Source organism: Delphinus delphis, chromosome 17 (assembly GCF_949987515.2).
Source record: "Delphinus delphis chromosome 17, mDelDel1.2, whole genome shotgun sequence".
Lineage (NCBI taxonomy): Eukaryota > Metazoa > Chordata > Mammalia > Artiodactyla > Delphinidae > Delphinus > Delphinus delphis.
The window spans coordinates 34,521,752-34,547,638 of NC_082699.1; the positions used below are offsets into that span (position 1 = coordinate 34,521,752).

A 25,887-nucleotide genomic window follows, 5' to 3' on the forward strand; every position below is an offset into this window, starting at 1 on the left:
ATTTAAACCAAGAGACAATAATAGGGTCTTTATGAGATATAGTTCTATTGCAAAATCCTTCTTCAAAGGAAAAAAGCCCATTAATTTTTTGGAGGGAGGGTTCTTGATCAGTTTTATTTTGTTGTAATTGAACATAAAAATATTTATTAGACTTTCATAAATTCATTCTCAACTTCAATCCCTTTAATTTTCTTCTAAGGTCTTACATTTCTCAACTGTACAGTAAAATAATCCTTGGATTTGGAGACAGAAAAATGGCGCTTAGTATAAAATCTCAGCCCCTTAACACTAGCATAGGTGATCTTGCCTCTCTACCTTATACACTCTCCCCTCACACAGGCTCTGTCACAGCAGCTTTCTTTCTGTTCCTTAGGATTGTTCAACCTAGGGCCTTTGCACTGGCTGCTTATTTGTCCTATGAATGTACTTTTCCTTATCTTTATATGGCTGGCTTCTTCAGAGAGGCTTCCCTATATCCCTATTTGCACACCATTAATTTTTAAAAACTTTAAAGTGACCTATGATTTCTAAAAGTACTCAAATCATGAATTTTCACAAAGTGAATATGCTTTTATAACCGCTAACCAGGTGAGAAACAAAAGTATCACCAGGAATCCAAAAGCCTTGCTTATGTCCCCCATCATGACTCCATTTCTCTCCCTAAAACTAACCACTATCTTGACTTGTAACCTCTAAGCTAAGCTGCTTTTGAAGTTTATATAAGTAGAATTACACAACATGTATTCTTCTATTGCTGGCTTACTTGCTTATGCATTCTCATTGTTACATAACATTCCACTGTATGAATATACCACAATTTATTTGTTCTGCTATTGTTGGACATTGGGTTGTTTCTAGTTTGGGCTATGTCAAATACAATGCTGCTGTGAGCATTTTTTTTTTTTTTTTTTTTGGTGAAGATAAAACATAGAAGTGAAATTGCGGGATTGTGAAGTGTGCATATGTTCAAATTTAGTAGATACCGCCAAATGGCTTTTCGAAGTCTTCACAACCTCCCATCAAGCAGTGTGTAAAAATTTCCATTGTGCCACATCCTCATCAATACTTTTAGCATTCAAAAATCTCTAACTTTAGCCTCTCTGATGAGTGCATGGTAGTATTTCATTTATTTTAATTTGTATTTCTCTTGATTACTAATAAAGTTGATTAGTTTTTATTTTGGATATTTAGATACCCTTTATTTGTGAAATGCCCATTCAACTTTCTTATATATTTTCTGTTGTGTTATGTATAAACATTATTTTTAGGAATAATGTTTATATATTTTGGATATGTACCTCTGTCAGTGTTACAAATTGTTGGAGGAGGTCATCGAGAGGACGTGACTGCAGGTCGACCCAAGAGCTGAATCTAGGCTCCTCACTCCCTCCCTCGTTCTGGAATGTAGATTTGAGCCACTGTTCCCACAGCCAGAGCTATTTCAAGGAAGTAGCCTTGAGTGAGTAAGGTGCTGTTGAGACCATCTGGATTGAACTATGACTGAACCCAGTTTAAAGGCTCTAGAAACTTTAAATTCTGGTGGGCAGGTGTAGAGATCTACTCATTTTACACCCAAGCCGAACCTTGTACATAGGTTTCCTTGCTTATTAAACCTGCCACCTGCCAATCTGGAGTGGTCTGACTCTTTCTTAGGTCTCTCCTTGTCCTCCATGTACTGGGGCCAGTTTCAGATTTCACCTGGGGAACTCTCAAGGTTGTGAGCCAACATAAATATCTTCTCACACTCTGATGTTTGGTTTTTCAAACTACAAACAAATTTACTCTCTTAATAGTATATTTTTGGGAACAGAGTTCTTAATTTTAATAGAGTCCAATTTCTCAATCTGTTTTTTCATAATTGCTTAAGGAATTTTTCCATGCATGAGGTATTAGAGATACTCTCTTGTCTGCATATACTTCCCATTTATGTTTAATAATATACTTGGAATGAATTTTGTGATATGAGGTAGGCATTATATAAGCTATCTTCCATTTGCCCTTTCAGATTCATCTTCCATTCTTCATTCTGTTCTCTGCTCCAGGGGGCTGGCCTGTCACTCATATGTAATTGTGACTGATTTCGCTGAGTCATAAGAATTTCTTTTCCTGGTAGTGCTTGGGAGTTAAAGTCCACCATGATAGGCCAGGTGCTGGATTCGTTGCCATTATTACTGTAAGCACTCTAGGAAGTTCCCTCAGATATACTCCTATCAGACTTTTTCTTGTTGCTTTTCTTTCTTTTTCCATGCTATTATTGTAAGAGTACCAAACCTGGTCTAGTTATGGAGTATACTTTATAATGGATACTTGTTTTCCTACAGATGAAATGTAGGAAAATTCTATATATTCTTCCTATTCCTCTGGAGAACATCTTTCATACAGAAATATTTGATTATGTCTGTTGGGCAAAGAGCTACAAATATTTGGATTTTTTGAGATTTCTTTGTAAATCTTAATGCCAGAGGCACATAATTCACTGAGGCATCCAATAATGCACTGAGTCAGGCAGGTTTACATTTATTTAGATTTCCTAGGCTGTATTAATTTCAGTAACCTACACTTCCCTGAATTGATCATGGGCTATGTTCACTGACTTTTTGAGGAAGAAAACAAATATACAAGATTATTAGAGTTATTTTCCTTTTTATTTATTCTTAGTAGTTAAATTCAGCCTAAGGTCAGTGCTTCCATTCACACACTAGAAGCAAAGCCAGTCTACTACCGCCATCATATGAGAAATTTTATTTTTTGGCAATCTTTTCTGTTCATTCTTTAGGGAAAGAGAGACCTCACTTTTTTGTTATTTATATGAATTGAGAAAATCAGTGCAGAATTTATAGAATGGGGACATTCAAAGCGACCCAGAACCATTAACTCTTCGGCAGTAACTTTATAAATTTCAAAGAGACACATCTCTCATAGTTCCCTGGTTCACATCAAAAAATGAGAAATCGCCAACCATAACATGTCAACTATAACCAGTATAGTGTATTCTAGCTACAAATATATGAAATTATGACTTGGATGTGGGTCAAAAGAATGTTTTAGAGTCACCCTTGCTACATAAGATAAATGATTGCATTAGCATTTCTCCTGAGATGTTCTTTTTAACTCATTTGAAACTATTCGCAGATAGAAATACAACTATTTTGAATGCTGATCTCAAAATGAAATATAGAATTCACAGAATACACAAAATTATTGATGATATAACATTCAACAATCAGGGTGCTATGAATTTTAAATTAAAATTCAATTATGTAGTAAAAATAGAGTTGTTGTAGCTAGAAAACAAAAAAATTCAGAGGCAGCAGTTACCCTTGGTGGAAATGAACAGTTCTACATAAAAAGAAAATCCAGAAAGAATGCAAACTAAACACCAGGATACCTGATATATATAATTTAATCAGATAGTACATAGACTGTGACATAAAAACAGCAGTTTACTAGAATAATTATAGTCTGCAACACATGAAAACTGTTTAGAAAATGGGTTAAGGTCATACTCTGACAGTAGACTCGGAAATACAAACGTAGAAGAAGACAGATTTATGCATTGTCTGGTGCTGCCTTTCCTTGTCATCAAATCAACTTGAACCAATGGATTGGTGTGGATTCAAGCAATAGGTGTGTTGTTGGTTAATTGACTAAATCTTGCCTAGTGAGACTGTTAACCACATAGAGCCATAGTTAGCTAACGATTGATATTTTGGTATTTTAGATGCAAAAGCACATTTCTTCTAATTGGAAACACAGCTTAGAACTACTTTGTGGGGCAGATTTACAATTGTCTGAAATAAGAATGCTTGGCTTGTTATGTATGTATAATTCTTCTATTCAGTGACAAATGCATTTACATATCAGAGACTAGGATTTTAGAGATTAATCCTGGTGGAGTTTTTAGGGAAATCTCGTCCAACTATATTTATGGAAGCAAGAATATGTTAGATTATTTTATTTTAATTGGGTGTATTGACTGGCCTAAGCATAGACATTCTCCTTTTCAAATGTACAAAAAATGTACGTTACAAAGAGTATAGAAACAAACTGAAAAGAGTGTGCCACACATCCTGGATAATTATCTATATGCAGTTAAATTTACAGATACAAAACAAAATACAGCCTACTCCCTTATAGTGCACAGTTATTTTTTAGATACAATGAACTGCTAGTAAGTGGTCATGGGCGTCAATTCTAGTTGTCCCCAGCAGAGAGAATAAGAGCAAGATCCGTTCGGTACAGCTTCCCTCCATCCGATAAAGCCATTATGCTTTTCTTGTACATTGGAATATTATTAATATCCAGATCCTATATAGAACACAGAATGTATTATAATCCAGTTAAACATGGAAGTGAATTAACCACTGTCAAGTGATAAAATGTGAGATGAAACTGCTTGTTACATCAATCCATCAAGAAAAGAGCTGGATTAAATTCTTATACAAATGTGGATAAATCACAAGGTTGTTTTTGAAATCTATTTATCACAGTTAAACACTGATTCAGGCTAGTACCAAATCAGGTTAAGAACTGAAATCTACTTCTGCTCCTCTATAAATTTTTAAAGTAGATTCTCCAAAATGGATGTGAGGTTGCTTCTAGATGGATCCATCAAGTCTGCTTAAGAAGTGTGGCAAGGTAACTAGATTACCTGTTTATTCTTCTCACATAGGTCCTTCAGTAAAGCATCCAGTTCATTTTCATCTATGTATCCATTGCCATCCTAAGGGAGGAGTAATAAAACAGTATATAAGCAAACTCATCCATAATAATGGAGAATGTAGTAAACTGGAAATAATTGAAATCCTCAGAAAATCTTCCTACTGCAAACTTGGCAGATATTCTAACCTCTTAGGTCAGGCACTCAAATTTTTAACTGTTCCCAAGTTCCAAAATAGATATGAATTCCCTCTCATTCAGCATCTTATATTTGTAAAATGCTTTGAAATTTTCAAAGTGATTTCACATTTAATATTTCACTTTATGTTAACAATATCACCACCTTCTGTTGAAGTAATTAATATTTTCATTAAATTTTTCATTAAATATTTTCATTAAAAATTTTCATTAAATATTTCAAATTTCAAATATTTTCATATGAGTGAGGACATAGGCTTGGGGAACCTATATTACTGGCTTGATGTCACATCAGGCAGTGGAAAGGCTGTACTAGAGCCTGCAGAGGACTGATTTGGTCCAGGAGTAGAGAAATTAGAAGAAACAAAACATGTTAACTAGTGACATCATACACAACCTTTCCTCACACACATGATCTTACCATACACTTAATGGGAGGATTCTGCTGGATATTTTCATTGGCTTAATCCTCATTCTACCCTGCAAAGTGAGTATTATTATCTCTTGGTTACAAGTGAGGAAACTGAGGATCAGAGGAGTTTGGTATCTTATTCAAAGCCTCACAGGAGATAAATTGTTGCATGGGATTTGAATCAAATTTGTCTAATTCGGGATATAACATAACTCATTTCCCATGACAAGAATAAATTGGCTGAGTAATTTTAATAGCTCATGTTTCTTTTAATATAACCTTGAGTTTGAGGTTAACCCTTCCTGAGCATTTTCCAAATTTTTCTAAAGAATTAAATTATAGATAAGAAAAATTTTTTACCTGATCATATAACTCAAAAGCTTTATTGAACTCTTTCCCACACATTTTGACTCCCTAAATGATAGAGAAGAGAGCAAAGGTTAAAATGCAACTATTATATTCCATCGTGTTTCCCTTGGCAAATATCCCACATTCTAACCTTTTGAGAAACATATTATTTATGGTAGAGAAAAAGAGAAATACCTGAAATTTAAGAAGAAAATTCTCCTGCACTGGCAGTAACCTTTTGAGAGAAAAACATTATAATACATTAGATTTTTGACAAGGATCAGCTTTTTATAATAATATTTGCATAGTTCCTAAACTCACCTGGCCATCTCAGTTAATTCCAGCTTCCCATCATTATTTGAATCAAACAATTTCAGCTGAAAGACAGAATGCATTACTGTAGCCATTGAAGAATTATTTATTGCATTAAGGAGAAGGAAATTCAAAATAAAGCAGTTTGAGTTATCAATTACCTATGTAGACAGCAGAATTCTAGAAACTAGCATCTATTAAACTTTCAGTGCAAAATTTCTATTCTATGACCTGTGTCAATTGCCAAAATTTACCATAACAATATAGAATAGTCAGAGTAATAGTGATCTTAGGCTAGGCTTCTGGAACATAATCATTTATTTTTCTTGCAAATATGTGTTTATATGTATCAAGATGTGGAATAGATGGTGTTTGGCAGTACATAGCACATCCTGAAACTTTCCAAATAATAGTATGAAAATTAATATTTAATTTGTTTCTCTCTTTTAGAGCATCAAAGAGTACAATCAGAATAAGCAGATAATATGAATAAATCCTCAGAGAACAAATTTTTGAGTAAGTTTGAATTGTTTTATTTTGCCTTGGGTACTAGGTACTCAATAAAGCTCCTTACCTCCCCATTGCACTTACATACACATCATATACCAAGACACAGCCAGGTATAAACACATTCATACCCATATTTGGGAAGCATTCACACTTTAGAAAGTTGCAACTACTGTTCTAATATTTTATATAGAAGGACTACATATAAAACAAAATATATAAAATATGTGAGAAAGTGGCATTATTTTTGTTTTTAAAGAAAGGAGTGTGATCATAAGGGATATAGGTTTGATGAGGTCTCTTTAGGGAAAAAAAGAAGGGCATTCTGTGGTCTGAGATGTTCTAACAATCCTTTGTAGGAGGTAGATTTTTTCAGGATCTGTTACTAATGCAACATTTTATAGTCCATTGACTATAAAAGTTCTAAATTGTCACAGTGTCTGCCAAGATACTGGACACCAGATCACACAGTTTAGTGTCCCCAGGGAAATATTTCCCTACAAATATATTTAAATTTTAATTAGTTCTTGATTAATCTGCTTCCTGGATTTGAGCTTGTTTATGACATTTAACCAGATAGGCCAGGCCAATTCAACAGGGGGAAAACTCCTATCTGAGTGGTTTTAAAAAGGCTGCTTCAAATTTCTACTTGGAAAGGAGTCTTTAAGTAGACATCCTTTAAGATTGGCGCAAAACAGAAAATTGATAAATGTAGGTTATTGTCCATTTCCCAAAAGTTATTCAGAGTGTAGATCTGCCCATTGTAACACGTGTATGTTAGTGCTGTGGTAAGTGGCAATGTAATGAGGAATTAAAGAGGACACTTCCTTACAGTGAAAACTTTTTTGATTGCTTTGAAACTAAAGATTAGTCCCACTTTATAATAAATATCACTGTATAATGAATAGGGCAATAGTAAAGTTCTAGTGGGTTTTTTTCCCCCACATAAAAGTAGGCTGACAGGCTGAAAGTAAACCTCAGTTACATCAAATATGATCAAACTCTTTATAAAATTATTTCTCAGGAAAAAATTCGAACTCCTTTATTGGTCTAAAATAACATAATTGTTATAATAGGCACTTATGTTTTATAAGTTATTTATATCAATGAGGTAAGAATTCACTGTACATTTATAGTACTTAAAGTGTGTATAAATATATGTACTGATCTGGATAATTTAAAACTGTCTGAATTTCAAGAATTAAACAATTAAAATAATGTTGCCAAAATATTGGGCCATGGCTTAATCAGTTTGGCAAAGGCTTTTTCCTCATAGTCCTAATGCTGTGAATCAAAATGAACAAATTTTACCCACTTGGAAGTTAATTAACTTCATGGGCATTGTATTATTTTATCTGGAATTTTATAAATTTATTCATTCATTCTTCAAACATTAAGTGCTTATGTGTAAAGCAATTTTCTTCACTCTATTATCAATATTCTAAAATAGTTTTTGGTTATACTATTTACCACAGCATCAAGCTCAGGGTGTATTTGGACTTCCTCACCCAAAGCACCAAGACAATATTCCAAAATAACAAGATTCAAAAGAAAGAAGGAGGAAATATCCATTTTTAGTCACTCAGTGAATAAGGTAGCCAGAAGTTTTCTTTAAACTCTAACAAAATCAATGATTTCCTAAGACATGATAAAAATGGATTCAGAATCTCTATAATAAATGAGTTTTTGGTGATATAATTTATATATCTATAATGTAACTTACATATATATGTGATATAATTACACTGGTTTGTAAGAAAAACAAGTGATATTTTGATAGATGAAAATTACCTACCTCCACAAGAAAGGAAATGCTCATATGCTGAGCCTTAAAGCCAGCCTTACAATACACTTGTAGCTTTCAGCCTTACAAGGTATAAGCATCCCTAGGTATTTCACTTTTGAAGTGAAATGATACCTATGTGAATGTGATGCCCACACCATGGCTTGTTTACTTCATCCTGTGTAGACTTGGGAATTAGCCAGAACACAGTAATATTTCATAGGCTCTTGGCTGTAGTCTTTTCAAGATCAGTCTTACCATTAGGTCTGTATACTCAGCTAGTTTTTTATCATCAACAGTCTTGTTTGCTTTTTCCAGAAGGTCCTTTAGAAAGTTCTGTTAAGACAAAAAAGTCAGATAAATTTCATCAGTAACAAACAATCTGCTTTCATTTCAGCCTGCCTTGAAATGGAACACCCCAGGAATACAAAGGAAGTCTCTTTTTGAGGGTAGAACCGGGTAACTGGAGGAGCTTAGAAGGGAGGTACTCTTGGCGTTCCAGCAGTTCTCTTTGACTGAAAACTGATCTGTCACAGTCTGCTATGCTATGCTATGCTTTTATGATTTCAATTAAAGAAGTATCTGGATTGTACACCATGTAGGAATCAGAGTAAAGACTTGTAAAACCAGCCAGCCCAATGGATGCATTTCTACCTAATGCTATCTTCACAAATACTCATGTAACTCTTCTCCAAGAAACACAAGGGACCCCCTTAAACCTTTGTAAGATATGTGAACAATTATCAGTAAAGAAGGTGGAGACCTACCCTTAATTTCATGTGCATTTTCTGCCCTCACAAGCTGTATTTCCACATCAGTTTATAGCCAATATGAAGTACATTTCACCAGAGGGCTTTTAGGCTTGATGCGGTACAAATCACCTTGGTTAGAATGTTTCAGCTGACTGTTCAAACTAAAACAGTTGGCTGCAGATGTTACCTAATCTTTGAAGGATATATGAATCACATCAAAGTAGAGATTAATGTGGGAAGGATGAAAAAAGATGATTATTAATTTGACAGTTGAAGTTTAGGAGTGAATTTAATTTTTTTTACCAGAGAAATAAATTAAAGCTTTACAAAAACTTGCCATATAAATGACAGTGTAAGTACTTAATATAAAAGTCTTTCATTTTGTCTAGTGCTGTTCATTTGCAACTTCTTTATTTGTTCAGAAAATGAATTAATGCAATTATGGAAAACTGAGCAGATATTATGTCCAAACATTATTGAAGGGTTGGGTTTCTTCAGTTTTTCAGTTATCTCCCTCCCAGATTTTCTAGCTCTGCTGGGCTGATTTAACTTCATTATTTTCAAGGAAGGAGACCTTTTTCTTGGTTTGATAAATTTAATTTCACTTCAAACATTCCACTTCAAATTCAAAGTAAAGCATGGAAAATTCAAAGTTATCTGTTGGGGGGTGAATTTTACTTTTGAACCATATGAGGCTTTTGTCAGAGACTAATTGGGTTAAAAATCCTCATCAGAGACTAAAATGGTGGTCACAAAAATAGCCTGGGAGAAACCTCGGGATGCTGAGATTCAAAGTCGTGTCTGAGAGCAAGCAATGTTTTACTCTATTACGGATCTTAAAATTAGCTTTCTTGAAAGATCCATTAAAAAAGAATGCCAACTTATCTTCAAAATTCCCCAGAGAGGAGTACTTCTATTTAGAATCTCTTCTGAGAATAAAATTTAGAATAAAGAAGGCCAGTATTTGAAATGAGCTAAAGTTTCATTATGAACTTGAAATGATATTTGGAAGAATTTTTTTTTGGTCCAATAGAATAAAAACACAATAGTTTAACTGTCACCTTGTGGGTAACCTTGTGGGTTGCTGAGTTGCAAATTTGTGAAAGACATTGTTTTTGGTGATTTCACATGAAAAATGTTTACATTTCTAAGTGTTTTTATTTTTTAAGATGTTATTACTATTATTTCCCTTTCTTAAAAATTTTTAAAGAAATTTAAAAATATTAGTTTTTTGGCTGTGCCACGAGGCATGTGGGATCTTAGTTCCCCTATCAGGGATTGAACCCATGCCCCCTGCAGTGGAAGCGTGAAGTCTTAACCACTGGAGGGCCAGGGAAGTCCCTGTAAGTGTTTTTAGTTAAATATGTTTTAGCAATTTTGCAGTGGTACAAATATATGTAACTCAAACCATGTTAAACTATGACCAGGAAACTGTGTTTGATATTCATGTTTCCCTACATAATAGCAGAAGAGGTAGTTCTTGATGACTGAAGCTTGAAAATGTTTGGCCTTGTGGGGAAAAAAAAAACATTATTATCATTATCAGATATTCTGTGTCCAAAACCAGGTTCTTTTCCCAGGCAGCTGTGTACTCTTTAAAATCTCTCTGAATTTCAGTTTCTTTGTTTGTATAATGGGAATTATAATACCTCCCTTGTAACTTTTCTGTGAGGATTAAATGTTAAAATATATTTTAGGCATCTAGTACTATGCCTGCCACATAGTAGGTGCTCAGTAATTATTAATTTGCTTGCCTTTTAGTCACTCTATACCATGAAGATAGAGAAAATAGAGTCTTCCAGACTGCGAAGTATTGAGGTCAATTTAAAGAAATGAGAGAAAGATGCTTCTATATTTCTGAAGGCTAGTAAATTATTGAGTTCATGAATAATATAATTTATACTGTGCCTGTATTTCACAAAATCTTCCATGTGCAACATCTTACTTGACCTTCACAATAAATCTGAAAGGAAGGTATTATTACCCCCACATAAAAGATGAAATAAATCAGGCAGAATGATATAGAGATTTGTCCAGAGATAAGACTTGATTTCAGACCTCTTTGTCTTTTCCTTCATATCTTCTTCCTCCCCCACCAGCTCTTATATACATCTGTGAGATATGAATTGATAAATTTAGTTTCAAAGTTGCAGTTTTTCGGAAGTTTGATTATATTAGGACTTTGTTTTTATTGCTGTTACTGAGAGGCAGTAAGCTAGGGGTTTTGGAAACAGATGAGTTTAAAGATCACAGTTCTATGTCTTATTTCTGTGTAGCCTTCAGTACATCACTTCTCTTAACTTTTTCCTCACTGGGGTAATACTAATCTCAAAGAACTCACGTGAAGATTAAATGTGTGTAAAGCACCTGGCATACAGTAGGTGTCCAATAATTGTTTATCTTGAAAGAGAAATCTATTTATATAGCTGTTTCATTTATAAAATAAAATGCCAAATTTTAATGCAAATAACCAACTTATTTGGCTTAGTATATCATTATCTATCTATCAGCTACCTCATATAATAATTTGTATGTATCACAGAGAATGCTAATTTTACATTGCTGAACAGAATTTCAAGAAGTACTTGAAGTCTCTTTTTTGATCTGGTTCTTTATTAACAACTGGAAGAGTGGGTGAAAATGCGCCATTGCTCAACATTAGTTTCTTTTGTGGGAGGCTTTTTAAAAAGCTACAAAGTTCATAATTATATTTGACAGGAAAAAACTTACATGTTTTTACTTGCTTACCTTAAGCTCCTCAGTTTCTATGAAGCCACTGTGATCAGTATCATATTTTCTCCATGTCTGTAAATTATTTTGGATAAGGAAAACCAAATATATTAAAAAAAAAAAGGCAGCCATTTTCCTATTTTAAGTAGCTTTCTGAAAACATCATTCAGTGACAGAGCTTTCTTATACCTTCATGAATTCCTCACAGGACTTCAGCTGCTGGCATCGGAAGAGCAGCAGGAAGTTCTCTTCTGTGGGTAATACATGAGCCAACTAGAAAAGATTTAAAAAGTTGTTGTAAGGAGCTTGAAAGCAAGTCTCTCACATTTCCTGCTCTTAGGTTTTCTTAACATAGTTTTATTACCTAGAAAACTACGAAAGGAAAAACATTATAATCGATTTTCCCTTTCTGATACTTTGCCCCTACAAAGTGCCATTGTGTCTTCCAGTGCTTGGGTGTCCTTGAGTGACTGGTTCTCTGGTCTGGGAGATGACCACAGCAAGCATGCATAGGAAGCTCAGATAGGGATTATTTGACCAATTCTCATCTGCTAGACATAGAAGCAGACTCATCCTGGTGGCTTGACCCCTTCATCTTTTCTGTGCCACAGATCTGGTCTTGTTCCTCTCAGGGAACACAGAATGGCACACATGGAGACATACATTTCATGTAGAATAAAAGAAACTAGAGAAATATGAATGCAGTGGAAAGGATAGAAGGAAAAAATGCATTCCCAAGTCTGAGGAGAAAGCTTATTAAGAGATGCAAAGGAAGGGAAATTCAAGACAATTGTAAGACAGTGGAAAGAGAGATGGAAAAGACAATTCACAAAGAACAGTGGAAATTGACCAGTAATAGTGAATATCAGTTCTCAAATTTTTGGTTTCTGCTAAAAGAACGTCTGCTGCTTGAGTCCAGGTCTTGAATTCTATTCGATGATCTCCATTTAGTGACCCTATGACATTTCTCCTTAGATCTCATTTCGTAACTTCAATGCTCATTTTTTTTTTTTTTCCGGAAAGAAGGACTCCAGATCCCATTTTAAGATGAATATAATCTATCTATTGTGTGCAGGGAGGAAGGGAGCTGGATTGATGGCCTCACTGAAGGTATGGGTTCTATTCCTGGCTCAGCTGCTAATTAGCTGTGGTCCCCAGCAACTCCCTCAGCCATTTCTGGAACTTAGCACCCTCGTCACTAAAATAAGGAGTTGAAATAGAAACCAGTGTCTCTTAAACGTATTGGGTTCAAAATGACTTTGAGAATCTGTTAGAATCACTACATTTTCACCGTTAAAGAATGAACCTACAACACTATATTTCATCTAATTTCCAGAAGCTGATGAATCCCCTGAAGTACGGGCATGAACCCTCATCTCTGGATTTTAGACCAAGAATCTGCAGTCTAGATTAACCTTAAGTTCAGCATAAATGCCGAAAGTTCTACCAAATTATAGGAAAGACTCTCACACTTCAAAAAAATGTTGTCCTTTTAGGTCCATTAAAAAATATAAAATTTAATATAAAATGTATCATTCTACCTTATAGGCAAGTAATCTCAGCTTCTTTATGCCTGTATAATATGTCCTTTAACTTATCTTGTTTTTAGATCTTTGAAATATCTCAATTTAGAATCATTCAGTTTATAGGCACTAATAATGGGATGAAACTAAGAGACAGGGCCAGACATCTTATTAGGATGTTTAGTATGACTCAGAAAACATTTTCTTATTTATTTTGAGACAAAGGTCACTAGTTTGGTTGTGCATTAATGCAAGCATTTATTTAGGAAACAGGAAATAGCCAATGCCAACTCTCTATTTATTGGTATGTAACTTGTCAGATACTACTTTGTAAGTTTTTGGTGGACCTCCCCATAGACTATCCATTTCAGGAGGGCAAAGTCTATTCTTTGTCTGCATCCTCTGAATACTCAGTGTGGTGCTCAATGTTAGGTGCCTGACATAAATGTTTGGAATTCGTTGATAATTTTACTTCATTAAAAATACCTACTTAATATGATTTGTAGTGAGCATTTTTTTCCATCTTCATTGCAATTTTCTATATTGCTTCGATTTTCCTAATTATTGTGTGTTGTTTTGAACAAAAATAATAATTTTTCTTAAAAAATTCTATTTACCAAAATCCACCAAATATATAAAAACAGAAAAAATAAAAGAATGAGCTAGTAAGCAATGACCCATGTAAAATTAGGGAAATTTTAACCATCTTTGTTTCAAAAATTAAACTTCATATAACTTTCATAAAGTTCAGAGGTCTCTAGAATGTCAAATATAGAGATGGTAAAATTGCTCTTCATGTAGTATAAATATATATCTCTTTGCCCATGCCATTTTGGTTCTAGTTGGTTTAATTATAAGAAAATACATATTATATCTACATGCAAAATAGTCAACCTTTTAATTTAATTGAACTGTTAATGTTAAACTGAATACAGTGCTGTCCTATTTTACAGACATTAGAAATGAGTTTTAAACACATAAAACATTATAATAAGACAACTAGTCACTAAGAAAGAAGCAGTGAATATGTGTGGATAGGATGTGGCTATTAGTGAACATTAAGAAATCATCTTTTGTGTGTTTTTTGTTTTGTTTTTGCTTTTTGGTGGGATTTTTTTTGGCCACACCATGTGGTTTGTGGGATCTTAGTTCCCAGACCAGGGATTGAATCTGGGTCCTTGTCAGTGAAAGTGCCTAATCCTAACTACTGGATGGCTAGGGAATTCCCCAAATCATCTTTTTCAAGGTGTGTTTCACAATGCATATGAATTAATATTCAAGTTTCAGAGCTGGTGCAGTAACTTTCCAACTGTTGACTCTAAGACCATATTGACAAAGTACCTGAGGTCTTTTATAGAAGCTGTTAAGTAGGGCTGCTTTTGTCTCTGTTTTGCTAAATCACTGTTGTCCGTAGTAGTATCCAGTACTACCTGTTCCAAGATTATTGGTGATTTCTTAGTTCTTGGGCTACCTACCTGCTTTTTTATAAACTCTCAAAACTTTATTATGGGTTGGAGAAGAGAGTGGAGAAAAGCAAGGGAATAAGTGGCAGGCAGATAACTGTGGCTGCCACAGGAGAATCTCTCAAAGCTTCATTTATGAAGCTTGTCGCTTGTTGCTTGTCACTGAGAGTGGGGAAGCAAAAATTTCTACTTGCCTGTCTTCCCTATCACTCTATATACATCTTGAGGAAAGGGTCTGTCTTAATTACTGTTTCTTTGCCTGGCACCTGCAAAAATTTCAGTAAATATTTTACTCAACCAACGAATGAAGGCAATTGACTAGGGTCAGCATAGGCTTCCAATAAATGGAAATAAAGCTCTTTTGGAGATAATTCAAATAACTTATTACTGAGTTGTGGATAGGGGTTGGGGTGGTCACTGTGATATGACATCCAGAGCTCTCTTTAGGTGCTAGGAGTGTTGCTATGGTCTCAACTGCCAGGTCTCTTTGGGAGATTACCTGGGCTGAAGAGAGCTATGTTCCCCAAGGAAGCTGAATTCTATGACTGATGCGTATGGGGATATAAAACCTAGCCCTCTCATGAAAACTTGGGACATCTCTGAAGGCTCATCCCAGTTCAGAGCTCACTGTACGGTCAACTGAAGTTGAGACTATATCACAGCCCAAAGTCTCCCTCTGCCCAGCCCTGTTCTTTTCATTTACCTTCCACAGGTATTAATCCCAAGAGCACTTCCTAATAAACTTCCTCATTGCTTTTCTTCAACTCAGATATGCTCCCCAAGGAACTCAACCTGTCCCATGACAGGGATCTTTACCATCTGTCTTCTATTCCTAGGCATAAAATCGAGCCCTTGCCTGTGTTTTGGAGTAGGTTGAAATCCCTTGCTATGGCTCATGTGGCTATGATTCAGAACCTACTAGGCACTGTGCTGGATGCTGGAGATTCGTAGTCACCAATAGTAAGAACTTTACAGGAAGGCAGATAAGTTCAAAAAAAGTTTTTTTCAGACAGTTTCAAAGCAACATGCTAGGTGCTGGGAGAGTACACATGAAGTAACTTTACTAGAAATATAAGTGACTGAGCTATATCTTTTAAAGCACACATGAGGCATAACTTTTGAAGACAATCTTGGTGCATGTTAGCTTCCTTCAACACATATTAGTAAAACATTCACTTTTTTGGTTTGGGAACCAAAGAAATATTTTTCTAGCCAATGAGAAGTGAGTCCAGGAAACCTGGAAATTTGAAAGGCAAATAATCTTTTTGTACAAATTAAAGACTGGTGGAATTTAATAATTTGAATTTGACAAGTTATAAAAATGGGAAAAAGATTGACATTCAGAAAAATGGTATAGATTTTCCAATGAAATATTTTTATTTTTAATAATAATAGCAAATACATTTATTGAGTTTTTACAGTGTGCCAGAGTTTATCTATTTGTTTGACATGTATTATCACATTTGATGTTGATACTCACATGTCACCCCTGTTCACAGCCAAGGAAACAGAGACTCAGAGAAGATAAACGGCCTGCTATCACATAGCTTATTTTGAAATCAGACAGTCTAACTTTTTTGATTTTGAGACCTTGTCCTTTTACCATCACCCTCCATTAAAATCGTCAGTCAAAAAGTTTTCTTAATAAACTGTTTTTAAAAATCTATCCAGAATGAACTTTTAAATCAGACTTTATTGTCAGTCATTTCCCCAAATTCTGAGGTAGAAAAGTAGTCTGCTATAAAAAAATTACATTTACTATGGTTAAACTCATGTGCTCAAATCCCACTATGGCTGAAAAGAAGGAAAGTCTAGAGAAGTGTCTGCTTCCCTGGGAGGGTTATTATAGTTTTAGGATTAAAATAGCTTGTAGATCTATTTTTCCAGTGGATGCACTGACTTGGACAAAGAGACACAATAGACTGGAGAGGTTGGTAGTTTCCCACATAGTTCCCAAGGGATCAGGTGAAAAGTTTGCAGATTTGGCATCCCGCTAAAGGAAATATCTATACTTAATGTGAGCACCAGAGAAGAAATTTCTATTATCTGTCAAATCATTCAGTCTCTCTCTTTAACTATTTTAATCAGTCTTCTCTGCAATAGAGCTATTAGTCTGAATAAATTTAGAACATTTTGACTGTCACGGTATTTGTTAAATTATCTCAGAATTTCAATGCTCCTATTTTGAGTTTGTATCAACAATCTCTTTATTACCGAACTGTATTTGTGTGAATTTTAAAATCTCTTTGGAGACATAAAATTGAAAAGTTCACAAGAAAGCATATCTGTACATTACCCTTCTTTTTACATATTTTTACATATCTAGGTAGAAAAAGCATGTTGTTGGAAAGTATCAGTCAACTTCATTAGAACAGAAGTTTGAAAATTAACCACTATATTTTCTAATCTTTTGAACGACACATTTCAATTACAGCCAAGTCAATTTGGCCTGTTTCCACCAGGAAAGTAGACTGCCACTTAAATACCATTTGGTTTACTTTGATTAGATTTTGATGAGCCCATGTGTACACCTGCTAAGTGGGCAAAACAAGCAAATCTAACCCCTTTTCCCTTTGAACACCAAAGTGATGGTGTACTTGATGTGAGTTGATGGGAGTAAGTAGACTATTATATATTTTGGAAAACCTGGATTTTTACATTCCTTCATAGCTGGCTGGGATTTGTGTATTTGTATTTCTTGTTATATATAGTATTTCTTAGCAAGTGATATATAAGTTGGAAAACAGAAAGGATGAAGTTTATTTAATACAACTTTCTGGTGACACCAGAGAGCACATTACAAATTCAGGCATTCCCCACTCTCCCTTTTTCCATTTTGTACATGTAATCTGTAGCTTTCAATTCCTTTTTTACAATGATTTTTTCAGAACCTCTCCTTTTTCTTGTCCCTCCTGCTTAACTAGGCTAAGTACACAATCAACATGCATATGAACTACAGCAGCAATCTCTTCCCTGTTCTCCCCTTCTCTCATTCTCACTTCTCCAAGTACTCACCCTCCCCACTTCCTTCTGTGTCTTGGCTGATAACTCAGATTAATGAAAAGAATTCTGGAATCAGAGTCAGACATAGGCCTGTATAAATGTTCTGTCACTCCCTGCCAGTGGGATCTTGGACACATCATTCAACCTTTCTGGACTTCAGTTTCTTTATCCTTAAAATGAGAAATCTTGGCTAGTTTTTCCCACAGGTCCCATATGACAAAAAGTTCCCTGTCCTGGAATACTTAAACCTTCTGATTAATTCTTATGTGTCTCACTTCTCTCCTTTTAATCTCTTTCTGCTTCCACTGATCTGAAAGTTCTTCCCAAATTATGTTTCAAGCGGTTTGGTCAAATAACTTCTCTATACTTTGTACATCCCTGTTCAACCAGACTAAATTTAAGCCTTGCCATAAGTAATCAATGAACTGAAGCTTGCAAATATTTTCTTTTAATGCAGAAAATGTATGGATTATTAATTTTAAAAAAAGGCTGAGTAATTTAAAGGAAAATGGCTGAAATTCTATTGAAGTCACAGGTTTCCTCAACTATAAATTAGATGCTCATTTTATATTTGTATTTATTTTATTTTGTTATAATGAGGATCAAGTGAGATCACATATTTGAAAACACTCTATAAATTGTGTAATGTATACAAATAAATGAAAATTCTTTTTCTTACTGTTATTGCTATAACAAGTTCCTCAAGTCTTCATTTCAGTCTTCATTAACGTCTTCATCCACTTCTGTTACCTATTTCTCTCTATCTTTCCTCATACAGAAATCTTTTCTTTCCTATAACAGTTTCTTTTCTCAAACTTCTGGGGAAATTTCTTGCATCAAACCTCTAGGAAAATGTATCTGCTAGTGACTCCTAGTCTCCCATCCAAATTAGACCTCAAATAATGCTTCATAAATGATTATACCATATCATACACAGTAAAATACAGATTCAAAACAGATTCATCCTTCTTATCCTTTTAAAAATGTGGAATCCATGTGAATCAGATACATGCTTTTTGTGCTACTGTTACAACCCAGTATCACTGAAGAAATTAAAATAAATAGCTGAGCCCACTGGAGTTCTTAAAGGTGAAATACTTTAAATACAAGATGACAGTCTTTCCTCTGCTAGAATTATAAAGTATGCCAAACTCTGAAATAGCCACATCTATAATTTCACTGATTTTAGAATTTCCACTAGTTTTGAATAATTAGATTTATGTCATCTCATTTATGTTCATTTCAAAGTTATTTTCTTATCCTTGATGATTCATATCTTGATTAGTTGGCCTCTATGTCAGTCTATAAGTCCCATTACTATTAATTTATCTATTTATATAGTAATGAGTTACACATGGGCAAAGGGGAAAGTGTATACTCCAGGGAAATATTTTAATTACAAAGATAATAATAGTATGTTCTTCCTTAACTCTATTTGTGGTAGCTGTTTAAAAATAAGTGTATTTCACATTGACATCACAGGTGTCCTATAAGATCAATTATATGAAAACCAGGTTAGTTCTCTGAAACAAAGGTAAATTATGACTAAATGTTGTTGACAGCCAGAATACTTCACAATCTAATACATTAAGAACATTATATAAATAACATAATTATGCCTGTATTTGGTATATTTTAAAATATGACCTTATTAATTTTTCTGGACAAAGTTGTTCACTCAACTTCTCTAATGGGTTGCAGAGTTAAAGAAAGTAGCTGAGACACTAGATTTTATAAAAGTAGAAGTAAGGGAAGCAACAGCTGTTTCACAAATCTGAGAATGCTGAAGAATTAATGTATAGTCAAAGTTTTACCTCCTTGATTCATAGACAAAAAAAAAGTTGTCCTCAATGGGAAAAGTCATTGTCAAAAGATAAGATTTGACACCGAGAGTTTTAACTCTTAAAGACTCAAAAGAAATCTGTACCTATAACACATCATAAAATATTCACTGACTTTAGCTAAGTTCTTATGTTTTTATAAGGCCAACTGCTAATCTAAAATGGAATTTCAGAAACCAGCATGCAGCTTTTTGCCATGATATCATTTAGGGACTGCAAATACTTTATTTTATATTCTAACAGAAAAGTCTACACTGTTAAACAATAAGAAATACCAATGAACCATGTACTTGGTTGCTGTTTTATTGAACTGAATCTGGGTAATGTAATGGGATGGGTACTCACCCAGAAGTTAGGGACTTGAGCCTCTAACTGCACCAGTGCCAGCAAACAGTTAACATAGTCAAAGGCAAATCATTTCACTTCTCCAGGTCTTAGTTTCATAATGTATTAAATTTCAGCTTTGGATTATGCAAATTCTTAGGTTTCTTTAATTTCTGAGCAGTTTTTGATTTTATATTTCTGAACAAAAGATAATATGTTACTTAAGTAAAATAAACCTCTTGGAACAGGTCTTGCCATATCATGTTTGAGTTGAGTACAACTCCAAAAATCTCATTTATTAAAACTATATGAGAACAATGCATAAGTTCCTTACCTCTACAATTCCTATTTTTCCATCATCTTTTTGCCCATACTGATCCACAAAAGTTTTCATCTCAGGTGATAACTCCTAAAATTATAAAAAAGCAGGTAAGAAGTTTTTTTTTTTTTTTTAAAAAAAACCAAACAAACAGTATGCTTGTGATGGTGTAATAACTTGTTGTAAAGAAAAACTGGAATTAGAACCATTCAGAATTATGCATACTGATTAACTATTTTCATGAAAATTAAGATACAAGTGATATACAGTTTTTACTGGTTTCAAATGACATTATTATGTCTGAATCAATCACTATGATTTATCTTCTATTATTAGTTTTCAGAATATGCTATCCTTTGAGAATGTAGTCAGAATCATTCAGTTCATAACATTTAGTGAATTTAAATATAATGATCACTGTGAAAGTACTTTAACATTGCTTGCTTCCGGAAAGTTTATTTTATATTGCTGCACTAATTGCCCTATAACATTTTATTTATTATAACATGTTTTATCCATGGAAGTTAAAAATATGTGTTTTCAGACAAGCAAGTAATGTGAATGTTCAAGAGCAACTCATTTGTAAGCAAAGAATGTTTCCAGCATGGAAGTAGTTGGAAACATTCTTTGCTTACAAATTAAAAATCAGAAAAATATGTGTCAGATTAAAAAAAATAACTTGACCAATTTGCACTTTCATTAGAGACAGACAATACTGATGACCTTATTTTGGTCACTGACTGTATATGCTTAAGATCTTTGACTCCAAGGGTAATTTAGGGAGCAGTTTTCCAGGGTTTCCTTGTTTCCATTTTTTTTTTTCCAAGATGATGTTCTCTCTCCCATTTAGTTATGTACATAAGACATGTTTAAGAGTGACAAAGTGAATGCTTTCATCTCATTTGACTTATTTTTTTCAATGTATTCTATTGCTTACATAATCTCTTCACATATTGCCAGATTAGAGAGCTCTGAACTGTAAACTAGTAACCTGAACATAGAACTAGTATTCAGGAAGTTGGATTTATACCCTTGGGTCTTCAACATAGCCCATTTAAAATAGCCCTCTTGCATTAACTGAAGCCTATGTAAAATAGGTCAGCCTTTATGAGTGTCCTATTCTGTGTCCTTGGAAAAGTAAATTAAGGTCTCAGTTTTTATCATAACTAACAAGATAGTGATATTATCTATCACACACATTTGCTCTAGGGATATAATTTGATGGCTATATTGAGGCTGAATATTATTATTACTAGTGTTACAAAATCCTGCTTTGGTTAAAAGTAAATATCTTTAGTAGAACTGAGATAACAAATAGTAATTAAGCAATTTAATATAGACTTAAAAAAATCTCTTCCAATAAGGATTAATTTCAACTTGTATTTATTAAAGTTTATTTATTTTATTACAGCAACAATTGTAAGAAAGTGAAAGTGGCAATAGTGTGACTATCAGTTATGTTCTTTACACATACCCTAAAGTAACAAAAAAGTGTAAAGTAAACTTAAAACAGTGTATACCTCTAGTCCAAATTTATGTTTTAAACAGTGTAAAACATAATGATAATGATAATAATAATAACAAATTAAAGCTTTATAAAAAAGAAATGCAAACTTAAAAACTATGTTTAGTGAAAAATGGTAGCTCTGAAAGTAGACTGGGTTGTTATATTTCATTAATGTTATATTCACCTATAGTTAATATTATTGAAATTTTTGAAATTTCACATTATTAATATGATAAGCCAAACAATGTTTCCATTAATACAGTAAAATCTGTTATCCTATTGCTAGAAATGCAAAGAAACTGGGTTTATAAGGTCAACCTTTAAGTTCTAAAAAAAAGAGAAGAAAAAATATAAAAGTAGATTTAGTACAATGGGGTCAGTAGTGAAATATTTGTCTACTACATGAATATCTCAATCCATATCTTGATTTAGATTTTAACTATTCAAAGCCTATATTACATAATTCACAAAATATTCAATAATCAAGGTATTAAACAACTTGATATAATCCTGTACTTGTGCTCAAATTTGGTATAATAATCTAATAATTACAGTTTCCAATATTCTAAAATTGGAACCTTGGCAGTAGAAAAAAATAATTAAGATCTAAAATCTTTAAAACTCTAACATGATGTCACTGTTTGCAAAAAGTATAAATATTAAAATGGGAAGAGGAAAAGAAGTATCTGAAAACATGTATAGAGTTTCTAAATATCTGAATTTCTAAATGAAAATAAGTATTAAAATTACTTCCAGAACAATTAAAATATAATCATTTAGCTGCTGGAAGCATCTTTCAAGGTTTTAATGAAAAATTTTATGTCAGGTAAGATTTTCCAACCAGATTTTAAAATATTTATATTTTTAAATGTGGAAGAAAATGTTTTATTAGTCAAAGATACATAGAGCTATAATGATAGTACTGCATGAATTTATTTACATGGTAATGTATAAGGTGGGGGAAGGGAATGGAGAAAGTATATAAAACATTTTAAATTTTATTTGATCTCATCCTATTATACTTTCAAATTTATGTAATATTAAATCTTGGTAAAACAATTCCCAGAGTGTTATCTGGTTTTAAATCAATTTGATTTAAATCATTGGATTTTAGCAATTGATAGTTTTTTTTTTTTTTTGCAGTATGCGGGCCTCTCACTGTTGCGGCCTCTCCCGTTGCGGAGCACAGGCTCCGGACGCGCAGGCTCAGCGGCCATGGCTCACGGGCCCAGACGCTCCGCAGCATGTGGAATCTTCCCGGACCGGGGCACGAACCCGTGTCCCCTGCATCGGCAGGCGGACCCTCAACCACTGCGCCACCAGGGAAGCCCCAATTGATAGTTTTTTAATGCTTCATAATATATTTTAGTGTTCTCTGGGACTCTTTTGAATATGTTGTACAGAGATGTCTATCACACAATTTTCAATTTAGATAGAACAAAAAGGGAACTATTAGTAAATTGTATGTACAGATATATATAATATATGTGTACTATTATATATATAACTCAATTCTAGACGTGGTGATCTGCTAAAGGATTCACACACAGCTATATTTTCCTCTAAAGATATATATCTATGTATAGTCTATCATGTAAAATCTCTAACGATAGTCAAAAAGACAAAAGATTGGTAACATCTCTCTAGCCCAAATCCAACATTGCCTTCTGAAATGCAGTCTTACATAAACCGCAATAGATTAGTAAGATTCTTAACCTATTTCCCTCTATGTAATCATCTCATCTATGTTTTAAAGCTGGGCATATTTTATTTTTATGCTGACAATATCTCTTCTTAACAGGTTAATTTATGCCTAAAGGAAGTCATTCATAATTAGTAAAAATTGTCATTTGTTTAATTAACTAATGGCTTAAATTACAAATATAGCTTATTTTCAAAACACCACTAATTGCTTCTCATTAGAGTATCACTTTGCTTGTTTAAAATATGTGAAGGTCTTAAAATTACTTTTTACATCTCTAACTTTTGGTTTTCTCCTTCTCAACAGAAATGAATCCCCTTTTTGCTAAATTCCTTGCTCATTGCAAAGTTGTACAACTTTCTCCCAGAGAGGAAGGTCAAGACAAGACATTTTCTCATCACTCCAACCACATCAACATTACAAGAATAATAATTGGCAATAGAATAAGAGATCCATAATCTGCAGATTTGTTTCCTCACCACCAAGGGGAAGAAATGTATTTCTACCCCCTTACAGGCTGTTAAAGAGAAGTTAAAGATTACCTAACTGAACTCAATCGAAGAGGTGGTGATCTGCTAAAAGATCTCACGCACACTTTCCTTTTAAGCACTATTAAAGAAAGTACAAGTATAGAATTTATATTTTAAAAGCTCTGATTTCATATTGTAAGGTTTTTTCCCTTTAAGGAATTCTCTCTCTCTCTCTCTCTCTCTCTCTCTCTCTCTCCTTTCTCTCCCCCTCTCCCCCTTCCCCTTCCCCCTCTCCCTCTCCCTCTCCCTCTCCCTCTCCCTCCACAATTTGGAAAGGCGCCCTTTCTCCCCTTCTCAGTAAGTAAATGTTTACATTCCTGGAAACCGTTTGATTTCGCTGGTTCTTTATGAGAATGCTAGAATATCTATTTATTTAAGGGCGAAGGTCCTTTTACTCCTTTGCAAACTTCAACCTACCAATCCAGCCTTCTTCCGCGCTTGCTGGAGCTCCTGAATCAAGTTCTGAAGCTCTTTTCCTTCCAGGTAACCACTTCCTGTAAAGACAAAGAGGCACCCAGGTGTCAGACATCTCATTCTGAGTTTCTTCCCCATTCAATTTCCACAACAGCTATCTTTCTGGCCACCGGAGAGGTTCTCTCTTGCCTCGATATTCATTAACCCGCAAAGGATACAGGCGCAGCAGTGCTCCCCTCCCGGCGTGTCGACATTTAGACCCACTAAAAGGGCAAAGGAGGTTGGTTGGGATGCTGAATGTAGCCGTAGAAACTTTGGGGGGCAGGGTCCCTAAATCCCCCCCCCCCTTTTTATGAGTACCATTCTTGGAGAATAAAAGTTTACGGTTTTGGGATAACATAGAAACAATACATAAACTTTAAAGTGAATGGTTGGCCGCCAAATGGAGAGATAAGATTAGGGAGGTGCGGGAAGAAGTGAAGAAAAGAAATGAGGGATAATCAGATCAGGAGCCTCAAGGAAGGGGAAAGGGAGGGAAAAGGCATGCATAAGATTCTTCAAAAGAGAGAAGATAATCACCGTCAGCGTCGAAATGAAGCCAGATCTCGAAAAACTGTGAGGCTGTGATCACGGATGATTGCAGGTGGGATTCTGCCATTGTATAGCAGAGTGTGTGTCTGCGTGGAATATGCGTGTGTGAGTATGTCAGGGCGAAAGTGGGGTGAGAACCTCAGGGTGTGTGTGTGTGTGTGTGTGTGTGTGTGTGTGTGTGTGTGTAAAGAAGAAATCCTGGGCTGCTGGAGGAAGAAGAGCAGAGCGCAGGCGCTGCCAGGCGCTGTCCTCGGTGCTGTTAAGCTCTGGCGTTCCTCCGGAGTTCTCTCCACAGCCGGCACCCAGTTCTCAGTATTTATCTTGACAGTCGAGCCGGGCCACGCCTCCTCTTGCCTCCCAATCCCGCCTCTTGCTCGCACCAACCTTCTTCCCCTCCCTTCCAGTTTTCTCCTCTCCTCCCAGGAAAGCTAGTTGGAGCAGTAGTTTTGAAGTGTAGAAAGCAGCGGGTGGTGGGAAATCCTTAGCTCAGAGACTGGATGCTGAAAACAGACTAATTTCCCTCCACATTCTTATGTCCAAAAGGTATCTTACTCCTGAATACTATAGTAAAACAACGTACATGAAGAGGTTTTGATATTCAGATGGAGGAGGAAAGCTAATGATGGGTAGAACCACATAAATGATACTTATATTGTGTGTGCATGATTTCTCCAAGATGTTTTAGTATTTGTTTGAACAAAGTCAGGTGAAAGTTTGGCAAATATTAGATTAATTTAATTAATGTATACAAGGAATATATTGATATCAATAACTACTCTATTTTGTGCTTGTGAGGACCATCACATGAATGTTTCTTAAGATGGTTTATATAAACAAGCCTTGCCAACATGAGAAAGCAGGATTATGGTTTTTTTTTTTCAACCTGAAGTAGAATTGTAATTGGAAAGTGACAGAATTAAACTATAAAATCATAAAATGTTAGGAGAAGGAAGTAATCTTTAGGGATAT

At 34.5% G+C, this 25,887-nt stretch overlaps 1 protein-coding gene across 2 annotated transcripts; it reads right to left on the reverse strand.

The window, feature by feature from the left end:
* Positions 1-2,642: 2,642 nt before the first annotated feature.
* On the reverse strand, positions 2,643-25,195 carry CALB1 (calbindin 1). 2 transcript variants are annotated; one of them, XM_059994875.1, is made up of 12 exons: positions 24,907-25,195; positions 24,331-24,407; positions 20,190-20,264; positions 11,891-11,974; positions 11,720-11,776; positions 11,030-11,083; positions 8,478-8,555; positions 5,939-5,994; positions 5,813-5,852; positions 5,630-5,683; positions 4,652-4,723; positions 2,643-4,308 (listed from the first exon to the last, which is right to left on the reverse strand). In XM_059994875.1, the coding sequence occupies exons 1-12, from the start codon at positions 24,983-24,985 to the stop codon at positions 4,195-4,197; spliced, it is 840 nt and encodes a 279-aa protein (XP_059850858.1). In that variant the 5' UTR covers positions 24,986-25,195; the 3' UTR covers positions 2,643-4,194. The 2 variants fall into 2 exon arrangements, with proteins under 2 accessions (XP_059850858.1, XP_059850859.1); XM_059994876.1 differs by lacking the exon at positions 11,030-11,083.
* Between the last annotated feature and the right edge of the window lie 692 nt (positions 25,196-25,887).